This window comes from Lichenostomus cassidix, unplaced genomic scaffold (genome assembly GCF_008360975.1).
Source record: "Lichenostomus cassidix isolate B80296 unplaced genomic scaffold, HeHo_3.0 HiC_scaffold_739, whole genome shotgun sequence".
Classification (NCBI taxonomy): Eukaryota; Metazoa; Chordata; class Aves; order Passeriformes; family Meliphagidae; genus Lichenostomus; species Lichenostomus cassidix.
Window position 1 is genome coordinate 72054 of NW_028148027.1, and position 13587 is coordinate 85640.

Below are 13587 nucleotides of genomic sequence, written 5' to 3' on the forward strand. Positions count from 1 at the left end.
GCCACAGCTGCTGGCCTGGGCTGTCCCTGTGCTGTGGCTGTGGCTCTGCTGTCCTCCTCCTCCTCAGCCTGTGGCTGATGTATTGGGACCAGCAGTGGCCCAGCAAGAGCAGGAACTCCAAATATGGCATGGAGACTCCTGAGGAGCCCTGGCAGACTCAGCACCGACCACCTGCTTTCCTCACCATGCCAAGGGAATGCAATATTCCCAAGAGCTGTTGTGCCAGGGCTGAAGGAGCAAAAGGGAGTGAAAGGCTGTGGGTTTTGCGGAATTGTGCTGTAATGTCATGAGAGGTGCTGTTGTGGGACTGAGACTCAGCTGGGGGGTGGGTGCTTCCTTCCTTCCATTCGGGATCGGGGAGAGCAGTGGTGTGTGTGTTGCACAGGGTGTGTGTCTGGCCAGGACACTGCTGCGCTGCCCCTCAGCACTGCGATCAGAGCTGCAGCCTTCACCGCTTCTGCCCACTGCCGGTGGAGCTGCCGGGACTGATTAGTGCTGAGAGATTGCAAAAGGAGCGATTTCCCCTCTTTGCTCTGCCCCAGGCTGCCATGGCTGCCGAGGGGATCCAGCTTGGATTGCAGCGCCCCCTGCTGGTCTGAGCAATCCCTGCAGCGCCCCCTGCTGGTCTGAGTGTTCCCTGCAGCGCCCCCTGCTGGCCATGGTCATCACAACACCAAATAGGAAAAAAACAGCACTGAGAGGGTTGGAAGCCTCTATTATTGTGTTCTTTGTTCTGTTCTGTTCTGTTCTATTTATTTTCTGGTAACAAACCATTCTTCCTTTTCCTACATTTTTGCATGGGAATCCCGTAATTTTCAAAATTGTAATAATTTGGCAGAAGTAACATGAAACATTGAGAGAGACAAACTGAATCACCCTTAGCAGGGGCCAAGACAAAGAGTAAGATAAGACTGTGTTTACCTTAGGCATAGTTGTTAACGGGAGATATTAAGTGAGAAGACTGTAATCAGTAGCCCTTAAGAAATGTAAAACATGTAACCCTGGAAACCAAAGGTTTTGTAGAACCTGAACTATAGTTGGTAACAGTATAAAAAGATGTACTTTGGACAATAAAGCCGGTTTTGCATGAACCAGGCTGAGTCTGCATATCAATCACCAACAAGGGTGGATTCTTCTTTCCATTCCATGGCTATTCCCACCCTCCTTGGCAGACATTTGTCTTTTAAACCAAGACAGCTCCCAAATCCAGGGTTCCAGTGTGGATAGGACAGAGAAATTCCAAGAGAAAGCAGGGTCAGACATGTGACCACTTCATGCTCTGCCTTTTAAGGCCCTGGGCCAACATGGGGCCTCCCCCAGGTGGGACTTCTGGTCACTTGGCCACTCCGGAGTCGGGTTGGACAGAGCATCACACTGTCCCCAGTGTGCCATGGCTGACAGACTGATGGACACACACGGCCCTGTCACACCCAACGTAAGGCCTGACCAACCCCCTATCACACACAGGTGTTCCAAAATGTCTCGAGACATCAAACTGCTCCTGTCTCTGACAGTCCACCCTGTGCCATGGATTGATCCCAACTGCCCTGGAAAAGGGGGAGACTCTGGAAAACCCACAGTGCCTTGGTGACATCATAGTGTGGGGGAACACGGCCGAGGAGGGTTTGGAGACAGAGGAGAAGAGAATCCAGAGCCTCCTGAAGGCTGCTTTGGCCATCAAAGCAATGAAGGTCCAGAGCCCTGCCAGGTTCCTCCTGGTGGGGGAATCATGCTGGGGGCAGCGTCTGGGGTTTGTTCCTTGTCGGGGCTTTCCCTGGAAATCATTCCTTTTCTGACCCTTTTGATTCTGAATTTTGTTGCTGTTGCTGTTGGTTTTCTTGTGTCATTGCTGTTTGCAGGAAATTGTTCTTCTCTCAGCTCTTTGGGATCTTCGCCTTTTGTGCCTCCACTGGGAGGGGAGGGGCAGCAGCCCCTGGTTTTTAGGGGAAGCACATAGAGGTGTTGGTGCCCATGGGTGGGGATGCCCAGTGCCCCCCAGTGTCCCCCTGTGCCCCTCAGTGTCCCCCAGTTTCCCCTAGTGTCACAGCACATTCTCATAGATTTCACTGGATTTCCTCAGTCTCCCATGGGCTCTCGGCAGCTCTGCGTAGGTCACCTGGGTGTCCTGGGGTGGGGTGATGCTGGAAAACCCTGAAAACGACACCAGTTTGGGGGACTCAGGTTGGGGTGACACCTGTGAGTCACGTGTCACTGTCACCTCCCACCCTGTACTCACGCTGTGCCTGTTTGGTGATCATGACGTGGGTGTACAGCACCTCCTCCTCCTCTGGGGGGGCTGGGGGCTCTGGGGACACCCTGATGGGATAAAGGGATGTGTGGGAGGGGATGGAGAATTGTGAGGCTGGGGGTAAAAGGGGGGTCATGGCTGGAGCCCCCAACTCACCTTTCCTGGTGCTTCCTGGCGGCTGCAAAGGAAAGAGTGGGGGGTGACTGTGGGGTCCCAGCACCATGACCACACTCAGGAATACTGAACCCTGACAGGACTCTCAGTTCCCCCAGGACCCCCAAGCATCCCTGAAACCCCCAGAATTCATGAACCCCTCTAGTGCCCCCAGCAAACACTGCCTCAAGAACCCAAACCCAGCAGGGAGAGGAACCCCCAAACTGCCTGAAAGAACCCCAGCATCCCTGCACGACCCTCCAGCACCTCTCCAAACCCTGCAGGAACCCAGCCATGGTCACTGTCGGTCTCAGCACGACCACAAGCCAGGGGCTTTGAGGGCTCCCCTGTGGCTAGCACAGGTTTTTCCCACGAGAATTCTTCTTGTGTTTTATAAATAAAGTTTGGATGTTATTGGAACAGTGTCCCAGAACTTGGACGGTGCAGGCCTGGCCAATCAGGCCTGGGGGAAGGCTTCTGACTGACCAATCTGGGTGACTTTTGAGAACTCTATATATGTGATGAAATCAAAACAATAAAGGTCATTCCTTCTTGCCACTGAGAACTGGTGCTTTTATTACTCTGCTAGCTGCTCAACAGCGACACTCCCCATTGCTTCCCAACACTCTAGGGGCTTCCTACAGCTCCCAGGGACCCCCATGACCCCATTGTCACCCACCCATGCGGTGCCACCTGTGCCAGGCCAAGATGACACCCAGGAGCAGAACCAGAAACAACAGGGAACCACTGATCCCTGCGGCCACTGCAGGAAAGAGACAAAGACACATTGGGGCCACCTGTCACATCAGGGATCCTGAACCTGTGGAGATCCTATATGACCTCACCTGTGCCCCAGTGTCCCTGCAGTGTCACCTCCAGGGACAGCTCTGGGCTGAGTGCCCGGAACACGCGGTGCTCATCCAGCTGGTTGGTGGCCACGCACTGGTAGGTGCCAGAATGTCCCACATCGATGTCCCCAAGCTCCAGGAGGGGACCCTGGGCCACCTCCTGCCCATCATGAAGCCAGGTGAAGGTGACAGGTGCTGAGCCCACCTGCACCGAGCAGCGCAGGGTCACGGGGTCACCTGCGTGCACCTGGTGTGCTGGGGGGCCAGGGGTGATGGTGGCATTGGCCACGGGCACTGCGGGGACAGAGACGGGGCTGAGGGTGGAGGGAGGGGCTGGCATCAGGTGTCAGGGGAGGGGGATGTGTGGGATTTCTAAAACGTGGGTGGGGTCATCCCCAGCCCGAGGGTCCCGCTCACCCAAGACGGTGACATTCAATGTGGGACTCTCGGCCACGTTGTCCCCATCGCTGGCCTGGCACTGGTAGTGGCCACTGTCCTTGTCCCCAGTGTGGCTCAGCTCCAGGCGGGGGCCAATGCCCAGTGGTGTCTCTGAGCCCTCCCGGTACCATGAGAAGGACAGAGGACCTGTCCCCGCAGCCACTGCACAGCTCAGCAGCAGGCTGTCACCCAGTACCACCTGTCCATTGGGTGGCTGTGCCGACAGGGACACCCCCGATACTGGGATCCCTGTGAGAGGGGGACAGCAGGGGACAGGGAGGATCACAGGGACAGTGAGTGACATGGGGACAACAGGGGATAGTGAGGGACATGGGGAGGGTCAGAGAGGGGTGGGAGGACCCCAGGGAGGGACATGGGGGCACAGAGATGGGGGGAGCTTGGAAAGGGACCCCAGTGAGGGATGGGGGGTTCAGGGCAGAGACATATGGGGAGGGATGGGTGGACTCTAGGGAGGGGTGTGGGGACCCAGACTGGCATGTGGGGACCTGGGAAATATGGGGAGACCTCAGAGAGTGGTGGGAGGACCTGGGCAGGGATGGGGGACCCGGGAAGGGACAAGAGAACGGATGAGGCTCCCCAGGCGGGGCGGGGGGAGTCAAGGACGATGTCAGGGAAGAATTGGGAGACCCGGGGCAGGGAGGGGGTGATCTGGGGAGGGACCAAGGAAAGGGATGAGGGGAGCCGGGAAAGGTGTCAGGGAGGGCTGGGTGTCCCCAGTTGTGTCTGGGGTACCCGGGGAGGCTGTGGGGGTTGCCGTGCCCATCCCCGCACTCACTGCGCACCGTGACGCGGAGCCGGGCGCTGCTCTTCCGCACGGCCCCCCCCTCGGAGCGCACCTCGCAGCTGTAACTGCCCGAGTGGGAGACCCCCACGGCGGGCAGCAGGAGCTGCGGGGACCCCTGCGGGCCCCCCAGCAACTGCCCGTCCCGGTAGAAGAGGTGCAGGAGGGGGGCTCGGGGCCGCAGGGGGCTGGGGGTGCTGAGGCAGCTGAGATTCAGGGGGGATCCCTCGGTGGGCTCGGGGGGACCCTCCAGCTCCAGCACCGGCACCGAGAAGAGCTCTGGGAAGGAGATGGGAGTGAGGATGATGATCCCGAGTGTGCTGGGGAGAGGATGTGGGGGTTCCGACTGTGGGGTGCTCACCGTGTACTGTCACTGTCACCGGTTTCGAATCCCAGGAGCTATGCCAGACCCCCGTGCAGCGATAGTGGCCGCTGTCTTTCAGCCGCAGAGGGGGCAGGGACAGCTCAGTCCCCTCGAGGAGCTCCCCCAGTTTCTTCCCCTCACGGTAAAATTGCACCTGAGTGATCTGAATATTCGGCAAGATCCGGCAGCGCAGTGTCACCGTGTCCCCCTCCAGCAGTGGCCACACTGGGACCTGTAGCACCAACCAGACTGGGGACAAGTGGGGACACATCACACCGGCATGTCCCGATGGCACCAGGATCACTACACTGTGTCACACACAGAGCACCAGGGGTCCCCAGTTCCAACGAGGGGGTCTCCTCACACTGGGATGCTCTGGAATGTCCCCATGCAGGGGACAGGCTCTGGTCACACCAGGGAAGTGACTCAGGGTCCCCGCGGGTGCCAGGGTGGGAACACCCAAACCCCCTCACCATCTAAAATGGTCACAGGGTTGCTGAGCCCGCTGCCAGGTCTGTCACACGTATAAGTGCCTCTCTCAGTGACAACAAATCTGTCGGGCGCCTCCTTCCACCAGGGCTCCCAGTCCTTGTACCACCTGGTGACACCGGATGTCCCCAAGCCCTGGCAGGTCAGTGTCACGTTGTCCCACAGTACTGGCGGTGTCCAGGGGGGATCCACGAGGAGCTGGGTGGTCTGGGCACCTGCTGGTGACAGGGGACACCAGCCTGCCAGGGCCAGCACAGGGCTGGGGACAGCGGAATGGGGACATGGCATCCCCTGAGGACTCACCAGCGAGGCTGAGGGTCTGGGCTGGAAGGCAGAAGGGAGAGGGGCTGAGTGGGGGTGGTAGCGCAGGGACAGCGACACGAGTGGGCACTGGGTGTGGGGTTGTCCCCGAGCTGTCCCCATGGGGACACCAGTTCTGATGGGAAAGTGCTCGGGGACTGTCCCCAGCAGGGCTGGAGAGGCTCCCAGGGGACATGTCTGTGTCACAGCTGCCCACATGCCACATCCGTGCGACACGGAGGCCTCGGGGACACTGCGGCCACCCCGGGCCGGGTGAGGACATGGGGACAGTGTGACCATCCCGGAAATGGGGATACCACAGCCACCCCGTGCTGGCACAGGTCGCCCCTGTGAGCCCTGGCACAGCCCCTGTCCCCACGGCCACATCCTCACGGTGCTTGTCCCTTTCTCCCATTATCCCTGCATCCCTGTCCCCTGTCCCCTGTCCCTGTCCCCACAGCTGCCCCAGCCCCAAGGTGTCACTTCCCACATCCCTGTCCCCACAGCCACCCCACAGCCCTGGTCACACTGGAGGGCCACTGCCTCTGTCCCCCACTGGCTCTGCTGGTCTTGGGGACATCAGGGGACCCCGCTGGCCCCCGTGTCCCCTCCCCACCAGTCTGTGTCTCACTCACCCCACAGGAGCAGTGTCACCTTCCCAGCCATCCTGGTGTCCCCAGCGAGCCAGGCTGGCTGTCACACACACTGCCAGGGCCACCTGTCCCCAACATGGTGGTTCTTGAGACAAAGAGGAAGGAAGAGAATTTACATCTTGTCCCCACATGTTGGTGGCACAGGGTGGGGGCTGGGTGGCAGCAGGGGGGGGACATGGTGGGACATGATGGGTTTTGGTGGGATACGGTGGGGACATGGAGGGACACTGTGGGGACACAGCAGGGACACGGGGGTGATGGTGGGACATGGGGGGACATCGTGGGACATGGTGGAACACCATGCGGGGACACAGCAGGGACATGGGGGGACATAGGATGACATGGGAAAACATGGTGAGGACACATGAGGGACATGGTGGGACATGTGGGGACACAGCAGGGACATGGGGGTGATGGTGTGGACATGCTGGGACATGGTGGGACAGGGTAGGGACATGGTGTGACCCTCTGGGGACACAGCAGGGACTGTGTGTCCCCAGGTGTGTCCCAGGAGTGGGGGGCTCAGGGAATGGGGGGTCCAGGAATGGAGGTCCCCACAGGTGGGGGATCCCAAGGACCATTGTCCCCATGTCCCCTCCCCAGGACTGTGACAGAAGATTCCCTCCAGGTGTGCAGGCAGGGCCCTGCTGCCCCCCGCCTTTTCTGGGGTTCTCCAAACCTCTTGCCACTCCTAATTTGGGGCTTTTTGCTCTTTTTACTTCCCCTTTTTGTCACCTGGGAGGGACCTCCCTTGGGAGTGACACAGCCCTGGGTGGGGGAGGGGGCTGTCCTGGGCGGGAGACTGGGACTGTTCTGGTGGTGGGGAGGGTGTGACACAGCCCGGGAGGTGTCCCTGTCCCTGTCCCTGTCCCTGTCCCTATCTGTTTCCTCCTTCCCCCCATAGTGACACCACAGTGGAGGAGTCATGAGCTCGGGGATGTCCCCATGGGAGGAGTCAGTGGCAATGACAGTGACAGTGACAGTGACAGTGACAGTGCCACCTCTGCCCATCACCCCATGACCCCTGATTCCTGTGAACCTCCAGCCCTGGAATTGAGACCCCTGGACCTCTGGGAATGACCACGAGGCTAATGGACCCCAAAACCCCTGGACCCTTGATCCCTGTGACCCCCTGGCCCTGGCAGTGACACCTCTGGAGCCCCCAAGACCCCTGAGTCCCCTGGCCTTGGTGGTGACACTGCTGTACCCCCAATACCCCTGGATCCCTGCACTCCTGATCCCTATGAATCCCCTGGTCCTGGAGTTGAGCCCCCTGGACCCCCAGGACCTGGTGGTGATGCCCATCGACCCCCAGGACCTCCAAGATCCCTAGGAATGACCATGAGACCCCTGGAACCCCTGAGCCCCCCAGCCCTGGTGGTAACACCCACGGACCCCTTGTTGGAAAATATGCCAGTTTAAACATTTTTTAATCAGGGCTTTTGTTTGCCTTTGCCCTGGGAAAAGGAATTTTAAGTTTCTTTCCAGGGCATTGTTCCACCAGGTGAGGTCTGATGAACCTCAACACCTCAACACCTCAACAGACTTGGAGTAGCACAAAAGATAAGGACCATCAGCGGCCATGACCAGAAGGTCAGCTCCAAAGTTCACCCCTGGCATGGTCTGAGACACCTGGTCTGGGAGGAGATAAGAAAAAAGACCTAAGTAGCACGGGAGTTGAAGAAAACCAGATCCAATAGGGAACCAAACACTAAAGACTATTCAGCTTTGAACCAATGTACACTGAACCAATTAATTTATATGAGTTTTGACTCTATAAAATATCTGAAAAATGTAGTAAAAGCCATGTGTCATGGAATGATTCTCTCAGCCCACCTGCTCTCTGTGGGGATGAGATGACTTCTGTGGCACATCCTGACAAGAAAATAAAGTGACGCCTTTACTCTCTAACATTTAAAATGTTGTTGCAGAGTTTTTTGTTTTTCTCGTAGTTTCGGTGACAACAGGATGGGGATGTTTTGGGAATGGGGGACCCTGTGGGAATCGGGAAAATGGGAGAATTGGGCGCCCACCAAGGAGAGGGAGGTCCTGGGGAATGGACATCCCAGGGAATGGCAGTCCCAGGATTGGGGGATATAAGGAAGTTGTCCACATGGTTGGGTTCCAAGGGCAATGGGGGTCCCAGGGATGGGCAGTGACTGGGTGGGCATGTGGATCACAGCTCCATCATGGGGTGCCTCAGATTTTGGGGTGACCCAGAGTCCAGCACAGCCCCACTGGGACACTTGGGGTGTGGGGGAGACATCACACGGGGATTCTGAGGGGCTCTGGATTTGTGCTCTCCTCAACCCCAGCGCCACACCCATTGGCTTTTTCTTCTCTTTATTTCCATTTTTTCCTTATTTTCCACCCTCCTGCACACTCTCCTCACAGTCCCTGGCTCAGTGGTGACAGGGAGCACCTGAGCAGATAACGTGTTTGGGAGACCCAGGAGAGGGGGAAGGGAGGTGTGGGGAGTGCAGGGAGGGTTGGGGGAGCTGTGGGGGATGGGGGTGTCCGGCTGTGTCCCCCAGCACTCTCACTTTCCCTTTCCTGCAGCAGAAGGAAGAGGCTGTTTGTGCTCAGAGTCACACGGGGGGTGACAGGTTCTGTCCTGGGGGACACAGCCAGGGGCTTCTGTCCTGGGGACAAGAGTGGCAATAGCGAGCAGTGGCTCTGCCCCGCGGCCGCGCTGGGGCTGGGGGTGACCCCGGCTGGATGGCCACAGTGGCTCCGGACACGCTGTCCCAGCCGCTCCGGACACATGGCCACCGTCGCTGCCGCAGCCCGGGACAGTCGCGCCACTCGCAGCGCCATGGCAGCGCCACCTGCCCCGGTGACCGAGCCCAGCACTCCGCTCCCGCAGGCCCGGCGGCTCCTGCCGGGCTCCCTGCTCTCCCCCAGCCTCCCGCTCCCTCCCTCCCGGCGCCCCCCGCCCGCCCCAGGGCTGAGCCCGGCCGAGGCTCCGCAGCAGCTGCGGGGCTCAGAGCCGCTCGGGGAGCGCCGGCTGCGGGGCTTTGGGCACCGGGGGGCACCGGGCAGGGCTGCGGCGGGGCTGGGCTGGGCTCGGGGGACACCTCAGGCTGTCCCCGGCTTCGTCTCGGGGCTCTCGGGGCTCTCGGGGCAGCTGCGAGGGAACCAGTCCAGAAATGCCCCAATTGATCATTTTGTCACCCTCCCCAAGGGACTGAGAGAGCCCCAGAAATCCTGCAAATCCCACAAGGATCTGCTCAACAGCCTGACCTGGACCCTCCTCCTTCCCGAGCTGAACAGACAGAGCTGATAAAACAAACCCCATTTCTCCCGGTTTAATCAATAAAGCTGCGTTTTGGGTCCAACAAGAGGAAAAACGGTCCTGTGCCCCCTGGGGCTGGGAGGATGAATGGGGTGTCATGGCCAGAGCCACCTCCTCACCTGTCCTGGGACTTCCTGGAGGCTGCAAGGAAAAGGGGAGGAGGTGACTGTGGGATTCCCGAGACCCCTGAACCTTCCTGGCACCTTGGGAGCTCCAACAACCCACGGGACCCTCAAAACCCCACGGGAACGCCAAATCCCCACTGCAGCCCCGATTCCCACTGAACACTGATTCCCTCCTGGATGCCAGGAACACTGGACCCCCATGAAGTTCTGCACCACCGCAGTGTCCCCAACACCCCCAATGCCCCCGACATCCTGAGCTTCTGAGCCCCAAGCCCGGCAGGGAGAGGCAGGGAGGGACAGCCTCGAAACTTACATAGGACCCCTGAAAGAACCCCCAGCATCACTGCACGAAGCTCCAAGAGCTCCCTAAAACCCCCCAGGATCTCCCAGTGCCACCCCAATATTCCTCAAATGCCACCCAGAGATACCCCCTGGAGCACAACCAAGACCCATCAAATTCCCCCCAGTCCCCCCATGAACCCCAGCCAAGGTCCCTGGGGGCTCAGTTTCCCCCAGCTCAGGAGCTCTGGGTGCTGCCCCATCTCTCCCCACACTCTCGGGGTTTCCCCTCACTCCAGGACCCCCAATCCCCACATTGTCACCCACCAGGGCGGTGCCACCAGTGACAGCCCCCGATGAAAGCCAGGAGCAGCACCAGGTACAGGAGGGTCCTGCCGACATTCACAGCCACCGCTGGGGAAACAGAGGGGGACATGTCAGGGTCACCACTCACATCAGGAGTCTTCCACCCCCCGGTGACCCCATATGACCTCACCTGTGCCCCAGTGTCCCTGCAGTGTCACCTCCAGGACCAGCTCTGGGCTGAGTGCCCGGAACACACGGTGCTCATCCAGCTGGTTTGTGGCCATGCATTGGTAGGTGCCAGAATGTTCCACATCGATGTCCCCAAGCTCCAGGAGGGGACCCTGGGCCAGCTCCAGGTTGTCACGCAGCCAGGTGAAGGTGACAGGTGCTGAGCCCACCTGCACCGAGCAGCGCAGGGTCACGGGGTCACCTGTGTGCACCTGGAGTGCCGGGGGGCCAGGGGTGATGGTGGCATTGGCCACAGGCACTGTGGGGACAGAGACGGGGCTGAGGGTGGGGGAGGGGTTGCCATCAGGTGTGGGTTGAGGGGGATGGGTGTGATGACAATAGCACGGGTGGAATCACCCCCAGCCCGAGTGTACTGCTCACCCAGGACAGTGACATTCAGTATGGGGCTCTCAGCCACCCTTTTTCCGTCGCTGGCCCGGCACTGGTAGCGGCCACTGTCATTTTCCCCAGTGTTGTGCAGCTCCAGGCGGGGGCCGGTGCCCAGAGGTGTGGCTGAGCCCTCCCGGTGCCAGGAGAAGGACAGGGGACCCTTACCCGCGGCCACCATACAGCTCAGCACCAGACTGTCACCCAGTGCCACCTGTCCCCGGGGGGGCTGTGCCGACAGGGACACCTCCAAGAGTGAGACCCCTGTGGGGGGAGATCCCAGGGAACAGTGAGGGACCAAGGGAGGTAGGGAAGGTCAGAGAGGAGTGGGGGTACCACAGTGATAAAGAAGGGAGCTGAGAGATTGTTGAGGTTTGGAAAGGAAATGCAGGTAGGGATGGGGGATTCATGGAGGGGAGACGTGGAGATGGATGGGGGAACACAGTGAGAGATGTGGGGAACCAGATGGGGATGGTGGGATGTGGTGACAATGGGAGATCTCAGAGAGGGGTGGGTGGACCCAGGGAGGGATGCGGGACTCGGTGAATGATGGGAAACTGGGTGGGATGTGGGAATAGATGAATGGACCCAGGAAGTGATGGAGGTAGAGCGGGCCGGTGAGGAATGGGGGTATAAGGGCAGTGTGTGGGGTGGGGTGTTGGGGGTGGGGGTTGTTTCTGGGGTAACCGGGGAGGCTGTGGGGGTTGCCGTGCCCATCCCCGCACTCACTGCGCACCGTGACGCGGAGCCGGGCGCTGCTCTTCCGCACGGCCCCCCCCTCGGAGCTCACCTCGCAGCTGTAACTGCCCGAGTGGGAGACCCCCACGGCGGGCAGCAGGAGCTGCGGGGACACCTGCGGGCCCCCCAGCAACTGCCCGTCCCGGTAGAAGAGGTGCAGGAGGGGGGCTCGGGGCCGCAGGGGGCTGGGGGTGCTGAGGCAGCTGAGATTCAGGGGGGACCCCTCGGTGGGCTCGGGGGGACCCTCCAGCTCCAGCACAGGCACCGGGAAGAGCTCTGGGAAGAAGGTAGGGGAGTTTGGAACTGTGACTTGGCATCTGCAGGTGAGAGGCTGTGGGAGTTTTGGGATTTTCAGTATTGGGGTCTCAGGGTAGGTTGTGCTGGATGTGGGAGTGTCAGGCTATCAGGTGTGACTTTGGGATTTCTCACCGTACACTGTCACTGTCACCGACTCTGACTTCTTCCACCGTGTATGCCCGATGCCCACCCATCCCCCACTCTGGTAGCTGCCACTGTGGTGCAGCTGCAGGGGGGACAGGGACAGCTCGGTCCCATGGAGAGGCTCTCCCAGATCTTTGTCCTCACGATAGAAGTGCAATCCAGTGACCAACGCGTCCCTCCAGCTCTGGCAGCACAGTGTCCCCCTCCAGCAGCACCCGCACTGGCACCTGCAGCACGAGCCAGTCTGTGGGACAGGGGGTTCCTGTCACACCAAGGGGCTCCAGGGGGCACTGAGGGGTGCAAGGCCACCCAGAGCCCTCAGAGCCCTCAGGGGGAAACACCATCCCCATCTTACCCCTCACCATTTAAGACTCTCACAGAGGGGCTGAGCCAAGTGCTGGGTCTGTCACATCTGTAGGTGCCAATCCCATTGACAGTGAGGTGGTTGGATCCCTTCTGCCACCAACGCCTCCCATCCTTATACCAGGTGGTGGCATTGGGTGTCCCCGAGCCCTGGCAGGTCAGTGTCACTCGGTCCCACAGCACTGCTGGTGTCCAGGGAGGATCTATAAGGAGCTGGGTGGTCAGGGCACCTGCTGGTGACAGGGGACACCAGCCTGCCAGCGCCAGCACAGGGCCGGGGACAGCGGGGTGGGGACATGGCATCCCTTGGGGACTCACCAGCGAGGCTGAGGGTCTGGGCTGGAAGGGAGAAAGGACAGGGCCGGGTTAGGGTGGCCCCAAGGCGACAGCTGCACCCAGGCAAAGGGTGTCCCCAAACTGTGCCTGTTGGGACATCAGAGTTACACAGATGTCTCAGGGATGGGGACACTGTGGCCACTCCAGGCTGATGCAGGACGTGGGGACATTGTGGGCAGGCCGAGACAGCACTGCCAGCAGCCCCAAAGCTCTTGTCCCCACCACCTCATGGTACCTGTCCTCTTGTCTCTGTCCCTGCATTACCGTCCCCAAATTGCTGTCCCCCTGTTCCTCTCCACACTCTACAACCAAGTCACACCAGTCTTCACCCCTACAGACTGGCTCTGCTGGCATTGGGGACCTCAGGAGACCCCACAGCCCCCCTGTGCCCCACCCCCCCCACTCTCTGCCTCACCAGGGCCATCCCTGGGGCATCAGGCCCGTGCCCAGGTCACTCACCCCACAGGAGCAGTGCCACCTTCCCAGCCATCCCGGTGTCCTCAGCCATCCGGCTGGCTGTCAAACACTGCTGGGGCCACCTGTCCTCTGGGTGGTGGCTCTTCGGATTAAGGGGAAGGAAGCGAGGTCACATCTCATCTTCAAGTGGGTGGCCCTTGGTGGGGGCAGGGTGGGGTTATGATGGGGACATGGTGTTCCCAGGCGTGGGGGGCTCAGGGGATGTGGGGAGCTCAGGATGGGTGTCCCGGGGCAATGGGGCTTCAGGGAATGGAGGTCCTGAGGAGGAGGGCTCACAGGGAATGGCTGTCTGGGTATTGGGGGTCCCCATGCAGGGG

The 13587-nt window shown here is 60.2% G+C and overlaps 2 protein-coding genes across 6 annotated transcripts; both read right to left on the bottom strand.

The window, feature by feature from the left end:
• Positions 1-729: 729 nt before the first annotated feature.
• Positions 730-13316, bottom strand: LOC146420285 (Fc receptor-like protein 3). 5 transcript variants are annotated; one of them, XM_085048427.1, is made up of 10 exons: positions 13253-13316; positions 12776-12796; positions 5327-5557; positions 4491-5102; positions 3667-3936; positions 3247-3543; positions 3081-3164; positions 2405-2426; positions 2237-2316; positions 730-2151 (listed from the first exon to the last, which is right to left on the bottom strand). In XM_085048427.1, exons 1-10 carry the CDS (start codon positions 13299-13301, stop codon positions 2042-2044), a joined length of 1776 nt encoding a protein of 591 aa, XP_084904553.1. In that variant the 5' UTR covers positions 13302-13316; the 3' UTR covers positions 730-2041. The 5 variants fall into 5 exon arrangements, with proteins under 5 accessions (XP_084904553.1, XP_084904555.1, XP_084904554.1 ...); XM_085048429.1 differs by lacking the exons at positions 12776-12796; positions 13253-13316 and adding exons at positions 5646-5666; positions 6278-6401; XM_085048428.1 differs by lacking the exons at positions 12776-12796; positions 13253-13316 and adding exons at positions 5646-5666; positions 6278-6401 and having other exon boundaries at positions 5327-5560.
• Positions 9374-12144, bottom strand: LOC146420286 (Fc receptor-like protein 6). Its single transcript, XM_085048425.1, has 6 exons — positions 12106-12144; positions 11645-12053; positions 10557-10787; positions 10322-10408; positions 9710-9731; positions 9374-9422 (listed from the first exon to the last, which is right to left on the bottom strand). Exons 1-6 carry the CDS (start codon positions 12142-12144, stop codon positions 9374-9376), a joined length of 837 nt encoding a protein of 278 aa, XP_084904551.1.
• Positions 13317-13587: the final 271 nt, after the last annotated feature.

Excerpts from the sequence above, each read along its gene's own strand:
- LOC146420285 (XM_085048426.1), bottom strand. The coding sequence starts at position 5,630 with ATGCCATGTCCCCATTCCGCTGTCCCCAGCCCTGTGCTGGCCCTGGCA. Across the intron at positions 5,103-5,326 it reads CCCTGTGACCATTTTAGATG|TCTGGTTGGTGCTACAGGTC; the intron begins GTGAGGGGGTTT and ends ACTTGTCCCCAG. Across the intron at positions 3,544-3,666 it reads ATTGAATGTCACCGTCTTGG|TGCCCGTGGCCAATGCCACC; the intron begins GTGAGCGGGACC and ends CTGTCCCCGCAG.
- LOC146420286 (XM_085048425.1), bottom strand. The coding sequence starts at position 12,144 with ATGGGTGGGCATCGGGCATACACGGTGGAAGAAGTCAGA. Across the intron at positions 10,409-10,556 it reads AAACCAGCTGGATGAGCACC|CGGTGGCTGTGAATGTCGGC; the intron begins GTGTGTTCCGGG and ends CTGTTTCCCCAG. Across the intron at positions 9,423-9,709 it reads TCCAGGAAGTCCCAGGACAG|CTGCCCCGAGAGCCCCGAGA; the intron begins GTGAGGAGGTGG and ends GTTCCCTCGCAG.